The sequence below is a fragment of the Drosophila mojavensis genome, unplaced genomic scaffold, assembly GCF_018153725.1.
Source record: "Drosophila mojavensis isolate 15081-1352.22 unplaced genomic scaffold, ASM1815372v1 contig_16, whole genome shotgun sequence".
NCBI lineage: Eukaryota > Metazoa > Arthropoda > Insecta > Diptera > Drosophilidae > Drosophila > Drosophila mojavensis.
In genome coordinates, this window is record NW_025318693.1 from 2076432 (window position 1) to 2098223 (window position 21792).

Consider the following 21792-nt stretch of genomic DNA (forward strand, 5'->3'; position numbering starts at 1 on the left):
ACAACGAGACGATATTTCAACAAGCTTTCCGTCTCATTTCGGGGAAAGATCATTTTTATTCGGCTTGCCGAAACATTTCTCGAGTTTCATTTAGAATAGTTTTTGTTTTTAAAATTTTAATTTGCCAATGTCTGATTTGATTTTGGTGTATTTATTTAATATTTGTATTATTTGCTTGAATTCAGCCACAAGCTCCATGGTTTTGGTATCTCTTTTGTCTAATCCTGCGACATGTAGCACTTACTGCTAACTAAGGATTCGGATTAGATTTTTAGTATTCTGCTCTCTCACATTCTCATTCTCATACTGATTCTCATTCACTTTATCCATCAAACACACTATTGCAGTTCAGTAATTGTTGTTGCTGTTGTGAGTTTATTTTGCGCTAAAAGTTTCTACAAACATTGAATTTAGTTAATGTTATAGTACGTACGTATGTATATAGGTTTATGTGTGGTATACAGTATTATACTATATAAATTAATCATATATGTATATATATATATATTATGTATTAAAGTATGCTTTACACTTAGGACGCGTAGATCTAATGTTATTGTGTGTGTATATAGTATTCGTTCGTATATATGCTTCATATATATGGTTTTAGTTATTATTATTATTATTATTATATCGTATTGTATTAGTTATTATGCATAATATATTCATGTATATACATATGCATGTACATATATACCATATACATATATATATATATATGTATGTATATATATATAGCTTATTTAATTCTGAGGTCACATGAGTTGGTTTTGTTGAGTTTTACGCTTTAATTGTATTTTTATTTAACTTATTACGCTTTCTCCATTTGCATTTTGTAAAAATTAAATAATAATAAGAAAATAATAACAATTAACTAAGTTGTAGTGTTTTGTAGTTTAGTGTTCAGTGTTGTTTCGTGCACTCTTTCTCGATGCACTCTAGCAACAACGCCGCAGCTAGTTAGTCCTCTCTTGGATAGTTCAAAACAAATTCATAAATTGTAAATTGTATTTAGCTTGAAATTTCATTTAGTTTTGCGCTGGCTTCGCTGCTCCACCTGTCACTTGGACTGGGAGTTGGACTTGGACTACTCCACCGTGAACGTATACCCCATAATTCCCGCTCGAGTTTGTGCATCTACTGGGGGCTGTTGGGTGGCGTTATCTCGTCGCCCTCGCCGCCGGAGCCGGGCTCGCCCTTCGTCTTGTTCTCCTTCTTCCACTTCATGCGTCGGTTCTGGAACCAGATCTTGATCTGGCGCTCGGTCAGGCAGAGAGCGTGCGCGATTTCGATGCGTCGCCGGCGCGTCAAGTAGCGATTGAAATGGAACTCCTTCTCCAGCTCCAGCGTCTGGTAGCGTGTATAGGTCTGGCGGCCACGTTTGCGCTCTGTTGGTTGTGAGAAAGACAAAAAGTTCACAATTAAAATCAACGCACAATGCACAATGATACGAATGCCATCAACAACAACAACAACAACAACAACAATAACTAAAATGCATACTACAACAACACCAACAAAAAGAAGACCAACAACAACAGCTTCAAAGAGTGATCTGAAACGCAGACAACGCAATCAACATGTGTGAGTGCGTGTGTGTGTGTGTATCAGCGAAGGTACATATCTGGGAAGGTATCTGTGGCCGAGCTGCGCCTGTAGCTGCGGGCTTTGTTCTAGACCCAAGCCCAATCTCGGGCCTGGAAACCACATGATGCGCGTCGCACGCAGCGTAGACCGAGCCTGATTAAAAGACGACCTTACCGAATCCAGATATTTGTACTTGTCAAGAAGAAACCCAACGAGCACCGATAGGGGACAGCGAAGGGGCTGGGCAGCTCTTTTGGATTAAGGTTGAGCAAGAGATTTCATGGACAGGCGGACAGGCGGACAGAGGCCGCTGCAATTGGGCAGTGGGGGAGGGAGCAGGCTAACTAATTACAAAAACAAAAAAAACAAAAAGGTCTGCGGGTTTCACGGACTTACTGCCAAACACTGGCGACGGTAGTCGAGTAACTGTAAAACAATTTGGAATAATTACTGCGCCCCAAAAACCAGCTCGGCGCCTAATGACAGTTACTATAATTATAATTTTCGTAATGACAAAAAAACGCAGCTCAAACAGAAAACAGAAAAACAAAACACGAAAAACGAAAGCAAAGCATAACAAATGCCGCATAAAATATGTCAAAAATAATACGAACTAATATAATTGTCAATTGCCCCAGCCCCTGGCCCCCCTCACCCTCCACTCGCTCCCGTTTACCTTGGCGAATGGTCAGCTAGCGTGAGAGCTTTGGGTGGCGCTTGGGTACACCCTCGATCGGGTCAGCGGAAAGGGAAATGGCTGGGATGTGGAAAATCACCTGAAGAACACTCGACAGCTCTAACGGGGGCGTCGCGTCTGAACTCGACTCGACTCGGATCGGCTCGACTCGTTTCAACTTGCTTAACTATTTTTTAATAACATCTTCAGCATTTGTCTTGCTCAATGCGTTTTTCTGCGCCTCTCCTTTTTCTCCCTCTCTATCTCTAGTTGGCTAGGGGGTCATTACATCATAAGCTCTTTTTGTGCGGCGGCCATTAATGCGCGCGAATCCGATTCATAGCACAAGAGGGGGGCAGATCCATGGCGGCCGCAGGCAGTACGAGCCGTGAGAGATGGAGGTGCGGGGGGGCAGCTACCTTCTTTTAAATGACACAACTGATGCCATGTCTATAACCCAAGGCGTTCGCATTTAATCATCATCAGTTAGACGAGCGGCAAAAAAAAAAAAAAAAAAAAAAAAAAACGAGAAAAAAAACCTGAGAGATTTGTGGTAAAAAGCGTGCGTGTTTTTTTTTCTTTCTTGTTACCCTTCTCTTGGCCAGACGCCGCTTGAGCAGGCCACTTGGCCTGCATTCAGCCATGTATTAGATGGGATTAAAGAGCCTTAGAAAGACTTTAGCAAAGTTGCCGAACTGAGATATCCTTTAGCAAATATATATTCTGACTGATGCTATGGGCCACACACTATTTTGCTGTTACGCTGCTCTCACTCGCAGCGCAGTTTCCCCTCAGCGGAAGCAGTGCAAAAACTTGAGCTAATTAGCAGCGCACGGCCCAGACCCCTTGGCATGGCCGGCTCATGCAACGCAAATCAATGATTATTTTAATTGATAAAAACACCTTCATGGCTCACAAGTCGATGACGACTGGGAACGGTTAGACCGTAGAGAGAGAGAGAGAGTGAGAGGGGGAATCGGGGCTACATATCGTTTGGTCAATGGCAATTTAAGAGCGGGCGCGCTCGCCTCTTGCCTGCTTGAAATTCGTTTTTAATGATGCCTTTGCACATTTCATGCGGCCATCACTCAAAAGCCAAGAAAACACAATAAATACATATACATATGAACATATATACACTGATATATATAGTCGCATATTTTGTTTGTTGTTTGATGGTGTGCGGCGCTCAAAATTGAGTACTGAAAAATTATTATAAACGCATTAATGGCGCTTTGAGGCACCACTACACGGGGCTGTACGGAGCAGAAACTCGCACTATAGCGGGGGGGTGGGGCAATGGAGCAGTGTTTGCGTCGCTGGGGCGGGCTCTGCGTATCAACTACGAAAAATATAATTAAGGTGAAACAATTAATATGAACAGGAGTAGCGATACGCACTCCAGTCAGCTGCGGCCGGGGCGCCGAATGTGGCGCAACTCGCGTGCCACGCCCACCCCGCACGCCTAGCTAGTGGCCAGGCCAGGCCGGGCCAGTCTGACTACCGGTTAGCTACTCGACTCACTCGACAGCCAGTTTGGCCGTTTGGCTGTTTGGCTGTTTGGCTGGCATTAATGCTTTTTGATATGAAAGCGTATTGTAATTAAATTGCGATTAGGCCACCATTTTAACCATTTTACTTCTTGCTCCATAATGGATTTTATTCCATTTTTTTCCCTCGCTCTCTCTCACTTTGACTCTGTCTCTCTCGGTCTCCCTCCCAATTACATTACTATTGTAGTGTGCGCGTGTGTGTGTGAGCGATTGCAATGCGCAACGTTTAAAGGAAATCATTAAAATAATTACTACAACATTTTATGGAATTCGTTGAAGTCGCGAACTAATTATTATTATCTAAAAACAAAAATATTCACAAACGAAAACAAAAAATGAAAAGCCACAAAAAGATATTAATTAGAATTCGCTTGGTGTAGAAAGGGGTGCAAATTGAGAGCTTTTTATTATATATAAATGACAAAAGTGATTAAAATAATACATGAATTTCACATATGTATTTTTTTTTATAACAATCGCATTTATACACAATCGTTTACTGTAATAAACAATTGATAAAAGCTTTAAATGTTATGGAAGAAATGCCATTCAGACAGACTATATATATACATATATAATTTGGCAAGTATAAGAAGTCCTATGCTATTCCTTATCCACTCTACTACACATCGAGTAAATTGACCTATCTTAAGTTTTATAATAGATTTTAAATTTGTCGAATGTCGTAATATAAGCAGTTAAGCAATATACATAGTGATTAGAAAGCTGATCACTTACTTTCAATATTCAAATACCCAATGAAATACTCTGCTATAAAGACGTTAAATATTTCTATTGGCAACTTTAGTCAGAAAAAAATTCAACTGCTAGAAGACCTCAATTGATATAATATATTTATGTAAAATATATATGTTCATTCTGTAGCTTACTCCTCTCATAGCTTGCCCTATCTAATCCCTGTACTCTTCGCTCACCTTCTGTTACACAAATCATTCATTGATCACAGCAGCCAAGTGATCCACTAAACAGCCAATTTATGGCATATGCCATTTGCATAGAGGCAAGAGCCAAGCAAACAATTTGAATAATAATAATAATATTCATAATTTGCATAAGCTGTAACCTTTGGCTGAACGGCTGAGCCTTCAAAGCTGTCGACGTCGTCGTCGTCGTCGGTGGTCGTTTGCTTGAGCGCTTGTCAAACTTGCATGTCATGCGGCGGCAGCTGGTAAAAAATGCGAATGCACTGAGCAAAAAGGTGGAAAAAAATTAAAAAAAAAAAAAATTAAAAAAAAAACACACACACACGTACATAAACTGCGAAATAATATACAGCAAAAAGTCAAAAGCACACATCAAATGCGAGTAAATGTTTTTTTAATTGCGGAAATTGCGGACAAACGCGCGAGCCGCTACAACAAATGCTGGCAAATTATTATTGTTTATGCCCGCGAGTTGATAAATTCTGTGCCCAGAGTCAAGAATGTTCGTGTGTGGCATGCGAGCAGTCGCTGCTGCTTGTGATGTCACCAGCAGCACGGCCAAAATCGCCGAGTCAGGTGATGAGCTTGCACTATATAAACAGCGCCCCCTGGCGGCGGGGAGCAACCGTCGCTGACACAGTTGCCAATTAGCGCAACCTCAGCGTGGAGGCACATATCTGCATAGGAAAACTTTTTCATTACGCTTCTCTGCATTCGGACATTTTCCAGCTGCTGCTGCGGAAAAACTTTCAGCGAAGCATTCGCCCTTGGCCACGGAAAAGCCTTCAATTTTTTTTTATATATTTAATTTTTTTTTTAGCTTAGTCGAAGTCAAAGTTAGGGGCTTACCCGGTTTGATGACTGGACAGACATACAGATTTATTTTATTTTATTTATTTAATTTATTTTTTTGTTTATAATTTATTTGCATGCTACAGTTTCTTTATTTTTAATTAAAGTCAAAGGGCGCGAAGGTAGCAGAGATAAGCGTCAACAATTAAAAATTACCATTGACCAGCAGAGCATTTATTATATAAACATTTTTAATTTCATTTTCCCTTTTGCCGGCCATAATCTCGGGAGACGCTGCGACTTTTTAATTTGGGACTTGTTAAGCACTTAAGAGGGTTAAAAATCGACAAAAGTTGACAGAAACGGAAAAAAGGGAACACATCCAACTGGAGCATAAAGGACCGCAAATGAAAATAAAATAAGTTGGACAAGGAGTCTGCCTTATGAATGCATTCATTAGAGACGTCACCTTAAACTTTGTTTAGTTATCGCTTAAACAAAGGCGAAACAAATAAACTATGTGGCTTAACTCATTTTTTTATATAAACTAAGCTACCCTACAGGCATGGGGTATATTGAGAATGGAGAGGACTTGTAACAGATTCTCTGTTTCTTTTTGTAGAAGCATAGCTAGGATTTAAATTGCTAAGCAATGTTTATTTGAATTGATTAGAATTGTCGTACCGATCATATGGATTTAACATCTATTTCAGTTCAATCGGATTATATTTCAATCGGGTTATAGGGTATTTTTAAGTCATTGACGCTAATTCAATTTATTTACCATTTAATCAAAAGGTAGTAAAACCTATTATAACTGTAGCTTTAATATTATTTTAACTATTTTATTTCGAAAAGAATCTTCAGAGCTCTTAAATAACATTTAATATTTATATTTTCTCAATAAATATTCCTCTAAGAGTTTTAACTAAAAATGAATATGTTTTACAGGGTATTAAACAGCTAGTCATTTTAGAGTTAGCAATGCAGATTGTGGCGCACAGTTATTTTTTTCTATGTTCCCCATTTTGAATTCGAGTATTCGAATTCGGATTCGGATTCGGGCTGCATGGCTGGCCACGGCTACCCATGTCAAAATATTTGACAGCTGACTAAAACATGCTATGCGAGACGGCAGTGCGCACCAGCTCAGGGGAAACGGGGGAGGCAGTCAGGCAGTCAGGCAGCCAGGCAGTCGTCGGGCAGACAGGCGAGCGACGAGCACTCATATATCCCTAGGCAGACCGAGAGCCGATTCGCTCTCACTCGCTCTACGTCTGTTGCCTGCTCGCTCGCCTTCCCTCTCGCTCACTCCTGCGCTGGCTGTCGGTCAAGCAGCTGAGCGCCTGTTCCATCATGGCAGGCGCGAGTGTCGGCCATTGAAACGAGCGGAACCATGAAACATGTGGCTTGACATTGATGACGACGACGACGCGGATCAACTAACAACTCTCAGCTTGAATAAGGACTTGAGGATGGTCCAAGTTATCTGAACTAACAGCGAGGTATATATACCCATATGCCCAAACATTAGTCGAGTGAATGTATATAAATAGTAAAACTAAATATGTCGAACACAATATTTCAAATTTAATTAGATGTAATCAAAATTAAGTAAATGTAAAGAGCTGAGAGGTATAAAAAACATGAAAATTGAAACCGTTGAAATATTCTAATAAATAAAATAAGCCTAATATCATATTAGATAGCAAAGATAAAAACATTCTTTGAAGCTTTTTTTTAACTCAATTAATTTGGTTTTATTTATCTGGTATTTTTTCTGTTCTGTTTTACCAATTAAAATGAATTTAAGGTAATATTAATTGGTTTTTCTAAATTTCAAATTTAATTACAGCTTTTTATTTCATTGACCAATAGTAATAATTAATTATGGAAATTATAATATTTTTTCTGTTTGAAAACTGATGTTATAAATATTTAATTTTAAATACCATTCTCAACATGAAGAGCCAATCAGATTTTAATTAAGCTCTTGAGCCATTGAGAATGCCTAAAACATTATTAATTATTTTTAAATTTTAAATTTGCAATATATCAATAAATTTGTCTTCCTCTTTACATTTGTCTCAACTATGTTGGATTGGAGTGATTCACAGTGCTTGATTGAGGGTTCTGTTCGTTCTGGTTGGCTTGAATACCTTATGGCTAGAGGAATACGGAATACGGATACAGCTGGGGCTCTGATGCTGGCTCTGTTTGCTGGGCAAGTTGTTGGGCAGACCACGAGAGAGCTACCTCACTTCATTGCTGCATGAATAATATTCGTAATTTGTCAAAAAGGTTGGCCAAATCCCAAAATACAAAAAATACAAACAAAACAAAAAAATACAAAAAAACGAGAAGCGGAATCCAAAAACAGCGCTGCGATTGAGCGAAATGAATGAATGCGAACAAAAGCAACAACACCCACAATCGAGGCAACTGTTGTTGTTGTTGTTGCTGTGGACGCCTCGGGGCAATACCCCGAGGACCTTTGGCGAGCTGTTGCCATTATTTTTGTACTACTCCTCTATGCTGACCAAGAAGCGTTCCACGGGTAAGTCCGTGGGGTGGGGAGCGTGGAGCGTGGAGCTGGGAATAAAAGCGAAATTTCCTTTTCGCATTTGCTGCGCTTTATTAAACTTTTTTGCCGCACATGGAAATCCCAAAAGTTCCTGTGTCATTTTTTGTTTTCTGCTTTTTTGTTTTTGTTTTTGTTTTTTCTTTTGGCTCAGTTGTCGTTGTCGCTTATATTTTGACAGGCCGTGTCAGCTGCCAGTGGTTGAGCTGGTGGTGCGGGCAGCCATGTGGCTGTGGCTGTGACTGTGGTTACGGTTTATATTTTTAAAAAAATCTTCACGCATTTGGCAAATTATCTTTTGATCCGCACGCCTCAATTGCGCGCCGGAAGGTGGCAGCTACTCGTGGATTGGCAGCAAATGCGTCAACACAATGCCGCACAGCCAGTGGACAGCGCCGTAAGCCAGGGCAATCGCCTGCCTAAGTAGTTGTTGTCTCAAATGTCTCGCGCTGCCATCGAAAAGTAGTTTGCGCGCAAATCCTCAACTTAGCAAAACTCCAGCGCCAGCGCCAGTTCCGGCCAGGACTCGACTCGACTCGACTCGGGCACATTAAGTGCAGCGGGAACAGAGAACAGACAACAAAGTCGTTGCGAAGGAGAGCGGCCAAAGTTTGCAAAGCCAGCGCCAAGTGTTGCTGGCTGTCGAGAGGGCGGAGAGCGGAGCGGGGCCTCTGCCCTGCCAGCGGATGATGGCCGGGGATCAACGTTTTACGTAGCAGTCATGGAGCCGTAAAAAACTTTTGCAACAGACTACACAGACAACACGGCGGACAGCGCGGGGCCAAGACAAGGGGTGACATCCAATGTGCAACTTTTTGGCGAGAAGTTCTTTTCATTGTGCTGCGCCCTCTGACACTGACATGGAACCAAAACTGTGGCTAGAGCTGAAGCTGAAGTAGGGGCTGGCGCTGGAGCAGGGGCTGAAGCAGGGCTATAATGCGAGATTGGGAGCTGTCGCACATAATGCGCACAATGAAGTGCACTTTTCATACTCGAAAGAATTGAAAAGTTGTTTGCCACCCGAACGCGCTCAACGAGCCGGCATATAGATGAGCTATAGAAGCACTTCGTTTACCAATTGGATTAAAAGCATATACAATAAATGGATAAGTCGAGAAGAGACCAAGACAGCCTCCGCTTATACAGAGTGTGCTATACCTAATCTATGTTTGATGACATTCAAGATCGATATAAAAATGGCTTGAGCTCAGCTATTTACGGTAATCATATTTATCTATAAATATATTTGTTATCTATAATAACGTTTGCTCAAACTTAGGTGCAGCCCGGTTGCTGTTTAATTATTTTTTATTAATTTTAATTTTAATTATGTAAAATCACCAGAGTTTTTTAGCTACTAAACCAACTTCAAATCAGGTCAATCCAAATTTCGTAATATTCTGAATAATTAATTGAGTCAAACTAAAATTGATAATTATAAATAATAGATGGAATTTAACGCAGTGTGAATGAGTTTAATGGCAAATGAGTCGAATAGAAAATTCGTTTAACGATTTATGACTATTTTAATATCTTAACTAATCATCTATTTAACTACATAGTCTGAGAGGTATTTAAATTTAAATTTCTTACATACAATAAATTGTATGCATAATCATAAACAGTGCGCACAGTTTCAAACTGACTTCCAATTAAGAAGCCATTTATTAAATTCGTTGCATTCAAGTCCTCTCCTCCAATGCAGTCTCTAACCATAAAAACCCGAAACTCTGAATATTCACACACTTTTATGTGTATAAGCATCGCAGCAAGGTCAGAAAATAAAATTCTTTCGCTCCACACTATATATATATATATATATATATACATATCTAAATACATATTCATATATATGTATGCTGTGTGTGTCTGCTGAAGGATGCGCCGACAGGCTTTGCCATTTGGCTAGACCAGTACCAAGAGCCACTTGTTGCAAATATTTGTTGACTGTCGCTGAAATTTATGACCCAACGCGGAGCGACAAAGGCAGCAGAGTCAGCTAAGGCAAGAGCAGCGGATGGGGGCAAATGGCAGCTAAAGGCCGCAAGTTTTTGCTGCTTATGAGCGAATTATCAAAAACCAACTTAAAACTTTTGCCAACTCTCCAATACAGCATCAAAACAACATTAACACAGCCACCACAAGGCAAACGGCTAAATGCAAGCTCTATAGAGGGAGTGAGAGAGAGAGAGAGAGAGAGAGGGAGGGAGAGTGAGAGCTGCTGCACTTGGACTTGAACTTGGAATCGGTTTGGGGCAGGGATTGGGGCTGCTCTCGCTGCTGACTGCGCCCTTTCTGGCTGTCTGCTGCTCCTCTTCGTGTTCATGAGTTACAACTTAATTGAAATCGCGCTTTGTTGCAGCGACAATGCATTCGCCCCTACAGAGGCCGCGCTGTGAATGGCGAGCGCTTCTAGGACGCCAGTCACGATCGGCACTCTTTAGTTATTTGCCTAATGCCCGCGTGAAATATGACGAGGCGTTAAGTAGTTGCCGACCAGCTACAGTGGAATGGGCCAAAACTTTGGGTGAGTCGCATATAGTATTATTAAACAGAGCTGAAGACTAAGCATAGACTTAATCTAAACTATTGTAGATTTTGAGCTACGAACTTGGTTAATATTGAAGTCGAAATTTAATAGTGAAGCAAAAGTCAAAATTATTTTTATATACTTATTTTGTGAACTTTAAACAGGAAAATCTTTTCACTTGCTGCTAAAATGGAGTTTCTTATTCTCACTTGCTTTAAATAAATTAAATTCACAATTATTGTCACTAGCCGTAATCGAACTAAGTCATTTTTTTATTTTGTCTACCCACTGTCCCAACTATTTTTGTCGGTTGCACAATAAGAAAAAGAAGTCGCAGGCCCGAGCTAAGCAAAAAGAAACTCGTATGCATTTAATCATCGTAACTTAAGCTCGAGATCATGTTGTGCCACAGTCAGAGTGCCGCGACTCCAACTTCGACTTTGGCTTTAAGTTCGACTTGGAGTCCAGGTCTAAGTCGGCCCATGGGCCGCACCCTCCGCGGGAGACACTTTTTGTTGGGTCTCAGGTTCGAGTCGCTGCTTGGCGTTGTCTCTGTTTCATTTTTTAATATCAAAGCAAAAAAAAGTATAGAAAGAAGCAGAAAACTTCATGTCACCGCAGCGGGCTGGTTGCCTTTTTTTTTTTTTTTTTTTATTTGTAGGCGCACAATTTTTTCTTATTTCTCGTATTTTTTGCACGCCCTTGTGGCAGCAAGGGCAGGCGGTGGGGTGGGAGATGAGGGAGCAGCGGCTGGATTAAGACGACGAAGTGTTGGGCTATGGCCAGGTCCAGGTCGGACCCATTCATGGGGCAGCATGGAGCAAGGCGCATGAACGTGGAGCCACAGCGTGTTCTGGAGATTAATAAATTGATGGCATCCATTGCACATAACGTGTAACTAATGGCGCTCATCAATTCTGCTTTACATCTCAATCTGGCCAAGGCAGCGAAATAAAAGAAGAGCGAGCAAAAAACGCTGAGCCTAAGCCCAGAGCCTGAGCCGGGCCAGAGCTAGCCTGAGCCTCGATGTGGACAAACAATTCGGCGGCGATTTAGTAATGACCAACGACAAGGCTGTATTAGAGGAAAAGGAAGTGCTTTCGGCAGACCAACACTTAAGCACACTTAAACACACTCTCTCTTCCTCTTTCTCTATCTCTTTCTCTCTCTTCTTCTTCACTTTCACTCGCCAGCAAAGGAAAAGGGAATTTCAGCATTTGATTTTGTCAAATCCAGCTGCCTAGAGCTGCTGTTTATGCAACTCGCACGCATACTTCGCCCTGCCTCCTGCTGCCTCCTTTCTGCTCTGTTAACATGTCCGAGTCTAGAGCCTTTTACGGAAATTGTCTGCGGATTAGTTACGCTCCGATTTTGCAACCTTTTCGCTTTCGTTTTCAAAACTATTGTCAATTTGCATTATTCGGGAGACCGCCTTCTGTGACGACTGAGTCGAACTCGAGGCCGGAGTCTGACCCATGTCTGTACCTCTTTCGACCTCCTTCACACTGCGTGACATTTGTCGCAGCCTTTATTTCACTTTTGCCAGTGCATTCATCGATTTCGCTGTCGGAAATTCGCAAATTTTGCCAAACGTCAGGTAAGGGGACGGTGTATTTGCGTTCATTGCAGATGGATTACGACTAATGCGAGCGATTGGCCAAGGCAATAAAGTGAAATTACTCGGACGTGTCAAGGTCGAGCAATGTTTTGGATTTTAGCATTGCAAGTAAATGAATGTTTATTGGGTATAAATATTGCAAATAGAAATATTTGAGGAGTAGCGAATTTATTTATTAATTTGATAAATAATAAACATAAAGATTTTTGCTGTGGAATTGCAAACACAATGAAATAAACAAATGAAATAAAATATTAATTGTAGAAAAAGAATTTTTCTCTGCAAGGAGCTATGCATTTGGTAAAATGTGAAATATTATTCCTGATATTTTAACAAATCTTATTCTGTTGCTTATTTAAAATTTAAATCATTTCTTTATGCATGTAAGCGAAACATTGATTTCAAATAAATGTTTTCAATTAATTTTTATAAATGAAAATAATTTTAATGTAAAAAAAAAAAAAAAAGAAAAAAGCACAATTAATTTTATATATTGCCATAGCCATTAAACTTTTCGTTATATTTTGCAATAATTTAAAATATTTTGTGATCAATTTTAGTGTCTCGGTTTCAAAATATTCAAACTCCTTTCAATATTCCATTTGAATATAGCTCATTAAGCAGTGCAGCTAAACCCTATGCCAAGCAGTGCCACTGCTTGTATAGCGGATTTCTTGCTTCCTCTGAAAGCAGTGCACGCGTGTAAAACTGAACGAAAAGATCGTTGCGGCAACTGTCATTCTCTATAGGGCTGCCATTTTCAGTCAGTGTCATTTTAGTCTAACAGTAATAGGGCTTTATAGGAAGAATTTCCTATAATTGTATTGCAGTAAAATGAAATAAAAAGTAATTTGGCATTTGTTGTTAATGAAATAGTTGTAAATGTTGTTGGTTCTTTTGATTGATTGTATGCAACTACTACTATGACTAGTTAAACTACATTCAAATAACTAACTACAGCAACCCACTACTATAAGAAGAAGAAAAATTCCACTTAATACGTTTCGTGGAATTGTCGATCACTTTCCTTGACACTTACCAAACTGACTTCGCATCCAGGGATACAGTGGAGACGGCATCCCTGAGGACTGCGAACTCGGATTTTGGGATGGAGGCGTATGCTGTCCGGGATGTCCTTGATGCATCTGTGGCGGGCCCTGTCCAGCGCCCGGATGCATCATCGCCTGCGGCGGTGCCACCACCGGCGGCACAACTGTCTGCTGTTGCCCATACATGCCCATGTTGTGGTGGTTCTGATGCACCTGCGAATGCATCTAGATTAGTGTATTGATCGAGGATTAGGAATGCCATGCAACCAGCACCAAGAAGAAATGTAAAGTGAGTAAGGGCATAAAGTCAGTTGCTTGGCGCTTACCTCTGTCACGTCGGGAACGCCAACATCCGTGTAGCCCAGCTGTGGAACGCGGAGGCGGAGGCAGAGGTGAAAGAGATGGAAGGAAGCGTTAAGAATGTTATAAGCGAGGAGTCAAGCTTAAGGCTAAGATTATGCCAGGCAGTGCTGTTCAAGCAGCAACCCATACGAGCTACCCACCATACCTCTATAGCATGATCTCTACTCACCTGTGCCTGCGGATGACCCATGTGATGGGGCAGCGACATCTGCGCATTCATATGATGACCGCCCATCTGATCGACCAGCGGCGGTGAGCCTCCCTCCTGGACCATGCCCAAGCCCCCGACGGCCGCCTGCAGCTTGCAGCTGGCATAGACGACGGGCTGTTGCTGCTGCGGATGTGTCACCTGTTGCGTCACCTGAGGATGCTGCTGCTGCAGCGGCGCCTGTTGCGCCTGCTGCTGCTGCTGTTGTGTTTGCGCTTGCTGCTGCTGTGACTGTTGCTGCTGCTGCTGCTGGACCAGCTGACCGTTCGTTTGGGCCTGCGGCATGACGCCGCCCACCTGACTCGAGGGGCTGTCGGGGCGTGAGTAGCCCTGGTGCTGCTGCTGCTGTTGCTGCTGCTGGTCCATGCCTTGGCCGTTGTAGTAGGGCATGCGATCGTAGGGCGGGAAGCGCGGGTAGGGCATGTTGCCCTGCTGATTTGGATTCTGGCTGTAGTGATGCATCTGCTGTGCATCGAGATCGGTGACCCCGTTGCCCGGATAGTGGCCATGGTGCATGTCCGCCCCCATATACGAGTTTGTGAAATATGACGTCATGCTCTCGCAGTTATTTGTACTCATCGTCATTTTTGTCGTCTTACTCCTGTTGACTGTTGCCTCGAACTGTTGCTGTAGATGCGCTTACTTAGTTGCTAGTGACTGTGACTCGACTCCGTGTGCTTTTAGCTACTTTCCTATATACAAAGTAAACTGCAAGGGAATTAGTCGAGAATACCTTCAGCATATTGCGTGCACAGACTCACCTAAATATCCTTTGAACACTTAAGTACAATGTACAGTTGCGCCTTAAACTTAGTGTGTGAGTGCGTGTGTGTGTGTATGTATGTGTATTTGAGTAAGGGGGTGAGGTATTAATTGATTTGCGTCCTCTGTTTGCTGTGTTGGCTCCTCGCTTCCTCCTAATTTGGTAGAAAATCCGTTGGTGTTGTAATTGCTGTTGCCTAAATCCTTAAGTAGCCTTAACCTCTAGTTGTTATTTTCAATTTTGATTTTGAAACTCTGCAATTAGACAAAGAAAATGCATTGGCGTTTTAGTTCAATCGTCATTTGATTTCGTGATTTGTTGTTCATCGCTCAAAGTTTGTATTCAAAGTGCCGCTCGAAATTTGGTCGGACATGTGCTCTGAGCTTGAAGCAACATGTGCTTCGCGCTCTGTGGGCGAAACTTCTGATTGATTGTTTATGCTACGCTTTGAAAAGTTCTTAAAAATCAGATCAAAGCGATCAGAAGCTCTGAGCAAAAAGAGACAAATACTGGTAGAGCACAGGGGCGTGAATTGAGAGGAACTTCAGGGGGAGAGAGATGGATTAATGGGTAGACAAGAAGATAGAGAGATATGAAGAGGAAAGACAAGACAAAGAGTGTGTGTGAGAGAGAGAGATAGAAAAAGAGCGAGAAAAATATGAAAGAATATCAAGAAGGTAGGAAAGATACAGGAATGCAAGAGAGAGAGAAAAAGAGAGAGAGAGAGAGAGAGATATAGAAAGATAGAGAGAGCAACAGAATTATAGACTAATAAATTGTCAAAAATCAATGAACACATAATGCTATTCAACATATGCTTAGGAAAAAACATTTTTTAAATATTATTAATTTATTCGATTTCAAGTATTTTAATGCATGACAAATTTTAAATAAAATTTAATATATTCTACCTAGAAAAACGCTAATCAGCATTTCGCTGATCAGAGATTGCAATTATAGTTCAAGTAGCCACAATAATCAGCTAATAAAACTATTGAGAGTGCTCTAAGCAGCTTCTCGCTCTCACTTATGGTTATTTCAGACGCTTGGGGCTTCTTTTTGGCATTCATAACTGAAATATCATTCATTGGTTTTGGCTGGCTGACAGGCTGACAACATTCGTTGAATTTATGAATATGAAATCAATTGTGTTATCCCCCTTTGACCTGACATCCTTCCGGTCAAAGTGATTTAATTTCCTGGCTCATTATCACGAGTCTCTGACCTCATAAATCAAAACTCGAACAATGCAGACAGACAGAGACAGACAAACACACACACACACACACATACACAGTCAGCCGCATTGAGGCTGGCGATGTCAGACAGATAGACAGAGACACACGTTACATGCCATGCATATATGCATGCTGCTGCCTCTCTCACTCCCACTGCCACTCGCACTCCCACTCGTGCTTGATGGTGGTGACAGCCCTGCCGAAAAACTAACTAACGGTAACTTGTTGTCGGAAATGAAACTTTTGCAACTTTGCGAAATGGCCGAAGCGCAAGAAGAGAGAAAATGTAAAACTTTAAAATATTTCAGCGACAAGCGTTGCATGCATATTTTTACTCTCGCCCTCTTCCCTCTTTTGCCACCCCCTCCTTGCTCTGGTCTTTCGTTTTAACATTCCTCCTCGCTTGTATTTGTATTGTGTTCTGGTGTTGCTGCTGCTTCTGCTCCTCCTTCTGCTGTCATACTCCCATGCTCCGTTATTTCGCTTTTGTTAACGAAATAATTTCTTGCGCCGCTGCCGCTGCCGTTGCCGTTGCCGTTGCCAAAGCTTCCCTTTCAATTACACATTGGCCGCCGATGGAGAGCGGGAGGACATGCTCGGCGCGAAAGGACAATGCCAGCCGGAAGGAAGCTGCGCCCCGCCCAGAGGCCAGCGCAGCCACCCAATAACTAACGGATCCGGCAAAACTGGTGGCTCGCATTGCCTACAGAGATGCCCATAAGCGAGTGTGCGATATGTAGGTGGTTATCAGATATGTGGTGCTTGAGGTGAAGGAGGCAAGGAGGTGGCGGGGAGAGGGAAGTGGGTGAACGCCAACAGCGAGACGGCAGCCTTGGCCGTGACTGGTTGAAGGGGCGAAGAAATTCAGTCAAGCACAAGCGAGATGATAATAATGTCTGATGTGTGTTTTGTGTGGACGTTGCTGTTGTTGTTGTACTATGCCACTTACTGTTGTGTGTGTGTGCGTGTGTGTGTTCACTTTATGATTTATGTTTGTCTGATGTGATTTATTCAAGCGAACAAATGCTAAAATTTGATTTGCAATAAAAGATTTGCAACAGAAAATAAAGCAACGAGCACAAGGCTTTAATTGTTTTTTGATCTACAAGTTGCATGAAATAGAATTCGATTGATTCTTATTCCAAGTCATGTGAGTAAAATTCGAATTTGAATAATATTTAATTCAATTAAGTCCATTAAAAATATCATTTGTTCAAGCATAATTTCCCTTTCAATAGGCAACAAAATGAAGCAAGAGCATTTTATTGCATACTTTCAGGCAAACTGTGTTGAGCCCTCTTGCGGCCACAAATTGAAGCTCTTCACTGTTTATTGACAGATGTCGCTTTCGGTTGACTGACATGTGGCGCCCCCTTTTATGGAATAAACGAAGCTTGACAGCTGACAATGTGCTGAGTGCAATGTTTAATGAACGTCGTGGAGGAACAGTTGCCATTCATTATTAAATTTAATAAAGGCCATTCGAAGCCATTCATACTTAAGCTATAATTAAAACATCGAGTGAAGGAGAAAAAGCTGAAATTAATAACTAAAAAATTTATACCGAAATTGTATAACAAAAAAAAAAAATAAAATTAAAAAAAAAAGAATTCTGCTTATATTTGAGCACACTGTTTTAGACTGAGAAGAACTAAAATTCATTAAACATGGAAATCTTTCAGTTAAATATTAAAGTGCCAATTTCTGGTTTGAAAACTATCAGCAGTTATCGAGTGCTTTTAACCACTGTGCAGTTGCTCATGCAATTAGCGAAGACAGCAACCATAGTTTCAAGCCCAGCCCACTTTAGCACACACACACACATACTCGCACAATGAAACGGGATTGCGCATGGCATATGGGCAGTACCGTTACCTGTTTAAGTCGTCAACGACAACGGAGGCCCCTCTACAGCTGATGTAGACAACAACAACAACAACAACAGCAGCAGCAACAACAGCGCAACGCATATGGCAGCCAATCCATCAAAGGCAACAAGCAACAACAATAACAAGAGCTCGGCAATGCAGTTAATCAGCACACACACACACATGCATACCCACATGTAGGCACACAGTGGCACGCACACAGGCACGTGCAGACACAGCCATCAACACGATGCCGAAACCGAAACCGACTCACTCACACGCATGCGCTGTCTCATGATGGAATGGAATGAAAATGAATGATTTCATTCTTCAGCCATCAGCTGCAGCCATTTTGATTTACGACTGCGTCGGTGTCGGTGTCGACGTCGGCGTCGGCATCGCTGTCGCTGTCGCTGCTGTTGTTGCCTGCTTCTTCTTCATAGTTTTGCATAGCGGCCATGCGAAGGCGTCGCCTTTGTTGTATTTACAGTTGTTGTTGTCGGCATCTTCATATAGTTAGAGGGAGACGGCAAATGAGAGTGAGACGAGCCATGAATCAAGGTAACGGTCAACATACAAAAGGCAGCTAGTGCGACTTACACCAGGAAGATGGAGGCCAGACGTACACGAAAGCCTCTCAATTAAGCCAAATTGAAAACGTTCTGCTCGGCTGCGCCAGCTGCTTAAATTACTGTTTAGCTTTTTATTTAAATAATAACTAATTGGCTGGGCCAACTATAACAGAGCTACAATTAAGATCCACCTTGATTACGGATTAGTATGTTAACATTATGTGGATGAACAGAAGGCTTAAACTGTTAACTGTGATTTGCGGGATTATATTTGAATAAACATAAATAGAAAGTTTTATAGCAAGGCTCGAGCAGGAATAAACCATAAGAAATCATGTTCAAGGGAAAAGTAATTTCAAAGAGCAAAGGATTCCGCCTAGAAGTATTTTCCATTTCCTTTTGAGCTCGCACAAAAAGTTATATGACAACAATTTGCCTTGCTAATTTCCTAGTAAGTTAACACATCTTTAGGCCCACGCATTTATTTATCTTAACTATCAATAAACGCTGAGCAAATGACCTTGAAATATTGCTCAAAATGTTTGCGCGGAGAAACAAAAAACAACTTGTAAGTAGTTAAGAGGGCATAAAAAACAGAAACTGGCAACTCGAAGCACGTGCTCAGGCCGAATGCCAGAAGAGTTTATTGTGCCATCAACTAAAGGAGCAAATAAAATTTTATTACCACTATAAATTTCAGCACTTGAAGCGGACCAAAACGCAGACGCGTCGGCAGGTCCTCTCCCTGGCTGGGCCTGGCTTGGCCTGGCCTGGTCTGGTCTGGTCTCGTTTCGTTTCGTTGACTGCTCGGCTTGGTCTGGTCTGGTCTGGTCTGTTGGAGGATAAGCCCACGCGATTTAGCGACGGTGTTGCATAAAGACGAACGAGCGTAAGAGGCAAACGGCGATCAAGACGGAAACGACAACGGGCAGGGGAGCGGGACGCAATGGGAACTGTGAGGCAGCGAGGCCTGCATTTTTCTCACATTTATCTTTTTTCGAGTGCTGCGTTTTATTGCGATTGGAAATTGAGCTTGTCAACGCGGCCGTCCGCGACGCTTGGCTAGTCCGGCTATCAATTGACGGGGAGGGATACGTCTGCTGCTGCTGCTGCTCCTGCTGCTGTTGCTGTGTTGGCCCTTAAGGAAGGGCTAAAGTGGCCAACAACAGCTGGCAACGTTTTCGGTTTTGGGAGCGCGCGCGCTGCCCGCTGATAATAAAAATGTCAGCCGCTTGACGATTGCCGGTTCATAAATAAAGTTTTGCATTTGAATTGGAAATTGGGAATTGCCAAAGAGGGCAACAGGGAAGAAGGGGCGCGGCAGCGCCAGAAGTGAGGCTTGGCTTGGCTTGGCATGGCTTAGCACTCTGTGCCCATGGCTAAATGAAGCGGGCGCTGTAGACGTATTTCTTACATTTAATTGGCCCTATTTAGCATTCACTAATGGACATGAGCCCAGTGTGCAGCGTGCAGGCACCTGCAACGAGTCCAACTGCAGCCCAGTTGGGAATATGAGAATATGCTGAGACCAGTGGAACAAGAACTGATAATAAATCTAATTGACACATTTGCGCCGGTAGACCTCAGCTGCGCCGAGGCCAGTCCCATGACAATTGACATGACTCCAAAGCCCAGCCAAGCCGAGCCGAGCTGGCCAATAATATGTGAGTGCGTGCAATTAAAAGTGAACTGCATTGCTAATGATGGCTGATGACAGAGCTGGAGGGGAGGGAGGGGAGGCCGGGGAGCGGTACATCGATCAGTCAGACAAGACGATTGTTGCCATTGCTCGTAATTATGCCTAAAATGCTGACAATGTACACAATACATAAATTTGCGATCATATCGAATCATCCATCGCAAACATGGCACGGCCCGTCGCATCGAGCGATCGATCAATCTTTCGCTGCTGCTGCTGCTCTGGCTGCTGCTGCCCGTTGTGATAACGCGCCAGGGAACCGGGCAGCGATCAAGTCAAGTGGATGCTGGTCTGCCTGTGCGCTGTCTGTACTGTCCACACTGGACTTCATCTGTTGCCGTTGATTGGCAGCGCTGAGTGGCGGAGGAGGCGAGCCATGCTCGCCTATTGCCAATTGATTGGCAACAACATGACCAGCGCTCTGTTGTTGTCCTCCATCAGTGTTGTAATGAGGAATGCCTTCATTACAAGCCGAGCAATGCGTAAACGCAACGCACGCATGCGCATGGCCGCCGTTGCAGTTGGAGTCGCGGCCACAATTCCAGGCCCAGATACAACACGCACTCACGCACGCACGCTGCAGCTCACGCACAGCAGACGATCGGGCAATGGCAGAGGGGGGGAGTTTGGGGCGCGAGGCACTCTGTTAAGATCTGTTGCAGCTTTATCGAGTGTTTGTTAAGTGCAAATGCGAACGCTTGTCGTCTGTTTCTCCATCTTTTTTTTGTTGTCGTCCTCGTCGTCGTCATCGTCGTTGTTGTTGTTGTCGTTGTTGTTGTCTTATAATGAGAGAGCACGTTTAAGTACCCGGCAGCTGCCCGCTCTCGTAATGCGTTGCCACAATTGAATTGTTAAGTGCGTTTGGGGCCAGACAAAACCACAAAAAGACGAAAACACAACAACAAAAAGCAAAAGGAAATACACAAAGCAAACAGCAGTCGCTACAAGAGACACCATTCCAAGCAAGCAGCCCCAACTCCAGTTCCCAGTTAGCAGTTCCCAGTTGCCATTGCCCAGTTCGCCGTTCGCTGTTGCGATTGCGTGTGAAAATTATAATTTCGTGTGCAGTTCCAAGTGCGCACCACCGCGAGCCACCGCGAACCACCGCCTGACCATTGACCAGAGACTCTACTTAAAATGTTGTCAACAATTTGCAAGCAACTTTTTATTCTCCCTCTCTCTCACACACACACTCTCTGCTGGCTGTTCAAGTTTTAAGTGTTAATTAAATTTCATTTTATTGCCCAAATGAAAGTGAACATAATTTGTAATACATTTTTGTTAATTTCTTTCTGCCTCATAGCTAATGCGGCACATTAAACTGCAGGCACTGACCATAAATAACGCATTTTATGGCTGAAATACGGCAGACGAAACAAATGAATGAGCTGCTCCGAAATTGTGTTGGAATTACCAACTCAGCCAGTCAGACATTTGAGTTATGCAAAAGGTCAGAAGGTGACAATTTCTATGCTTTTTCTTGTTTTCGCACAATATTTGATATCAAATATCACTGAGAGCTAAGACTCATTAGAATTACGGACTTTCGCTTTTCACATTTCATTTGCGAAAGTTATAGATAGTTTCTTTTATATAAAAAATGCTAACAACATTTTTAGTAATACCTATAAAGTCATATAATGGCATACATTGTACATTTTTGGGACTAGCACTGGAAATATGAATTTAAAAATGTAGCTAAATTAGTTTTCTAAATTTGACCAAGTTTACTTGATTGTACTTTATTAAAC

At 42.3% G+C, this 21792-nt stretch overlaps 1 protein-coding gene across 8 annotated transcripts in view; it reads right to left on the bottom strand.

Annotated features, from left to right (window-relative positions):
* Positions 1 to 217: 217 nt before the first annotated feature.
* Positions 218 to 21792, bottom strand: part of LOC6573708 (homeotic protein antennapedia) — a 126453-nt gene continuing 104878 nt past the window's right edge. For 2 of the 8 annotated variants that reach the window (XM_032731947.2, XM_032731950.2), the window contains 5 exons: positions 14663 to 14918; positions 13863 to 14609; positions 13657 to 13695; positions 13309 to 13555; positions 218 to 1388 (listed from right to left, as the gene is read on the bottom strand). In XM_032731947.2, the coding sequence (XP_032587838.1) occupies positions 1138 to 1388; positions 13309 to 13555; positions 13657 to 13695; positions 13863 to 14486 (1161 nt within the window). In that variant the 5' untranslated portion in view covers positions 14487 to 14609; positions 14663 to 14918 and the 3' untranslated portion in view covers positions 218 to 1137. The remainder of the gene's footprint in view (positions 1389 to 13308; positions 13556 to 13656; positions 13696 to 13862; positions 14610 to 14662; positions 14919 to 21792) is intronic. The other 6 variants (XM_032731953.2, XM_001999738.4, XM_015167078.3 and 3 more) reach the window with 6 other exon arrangements.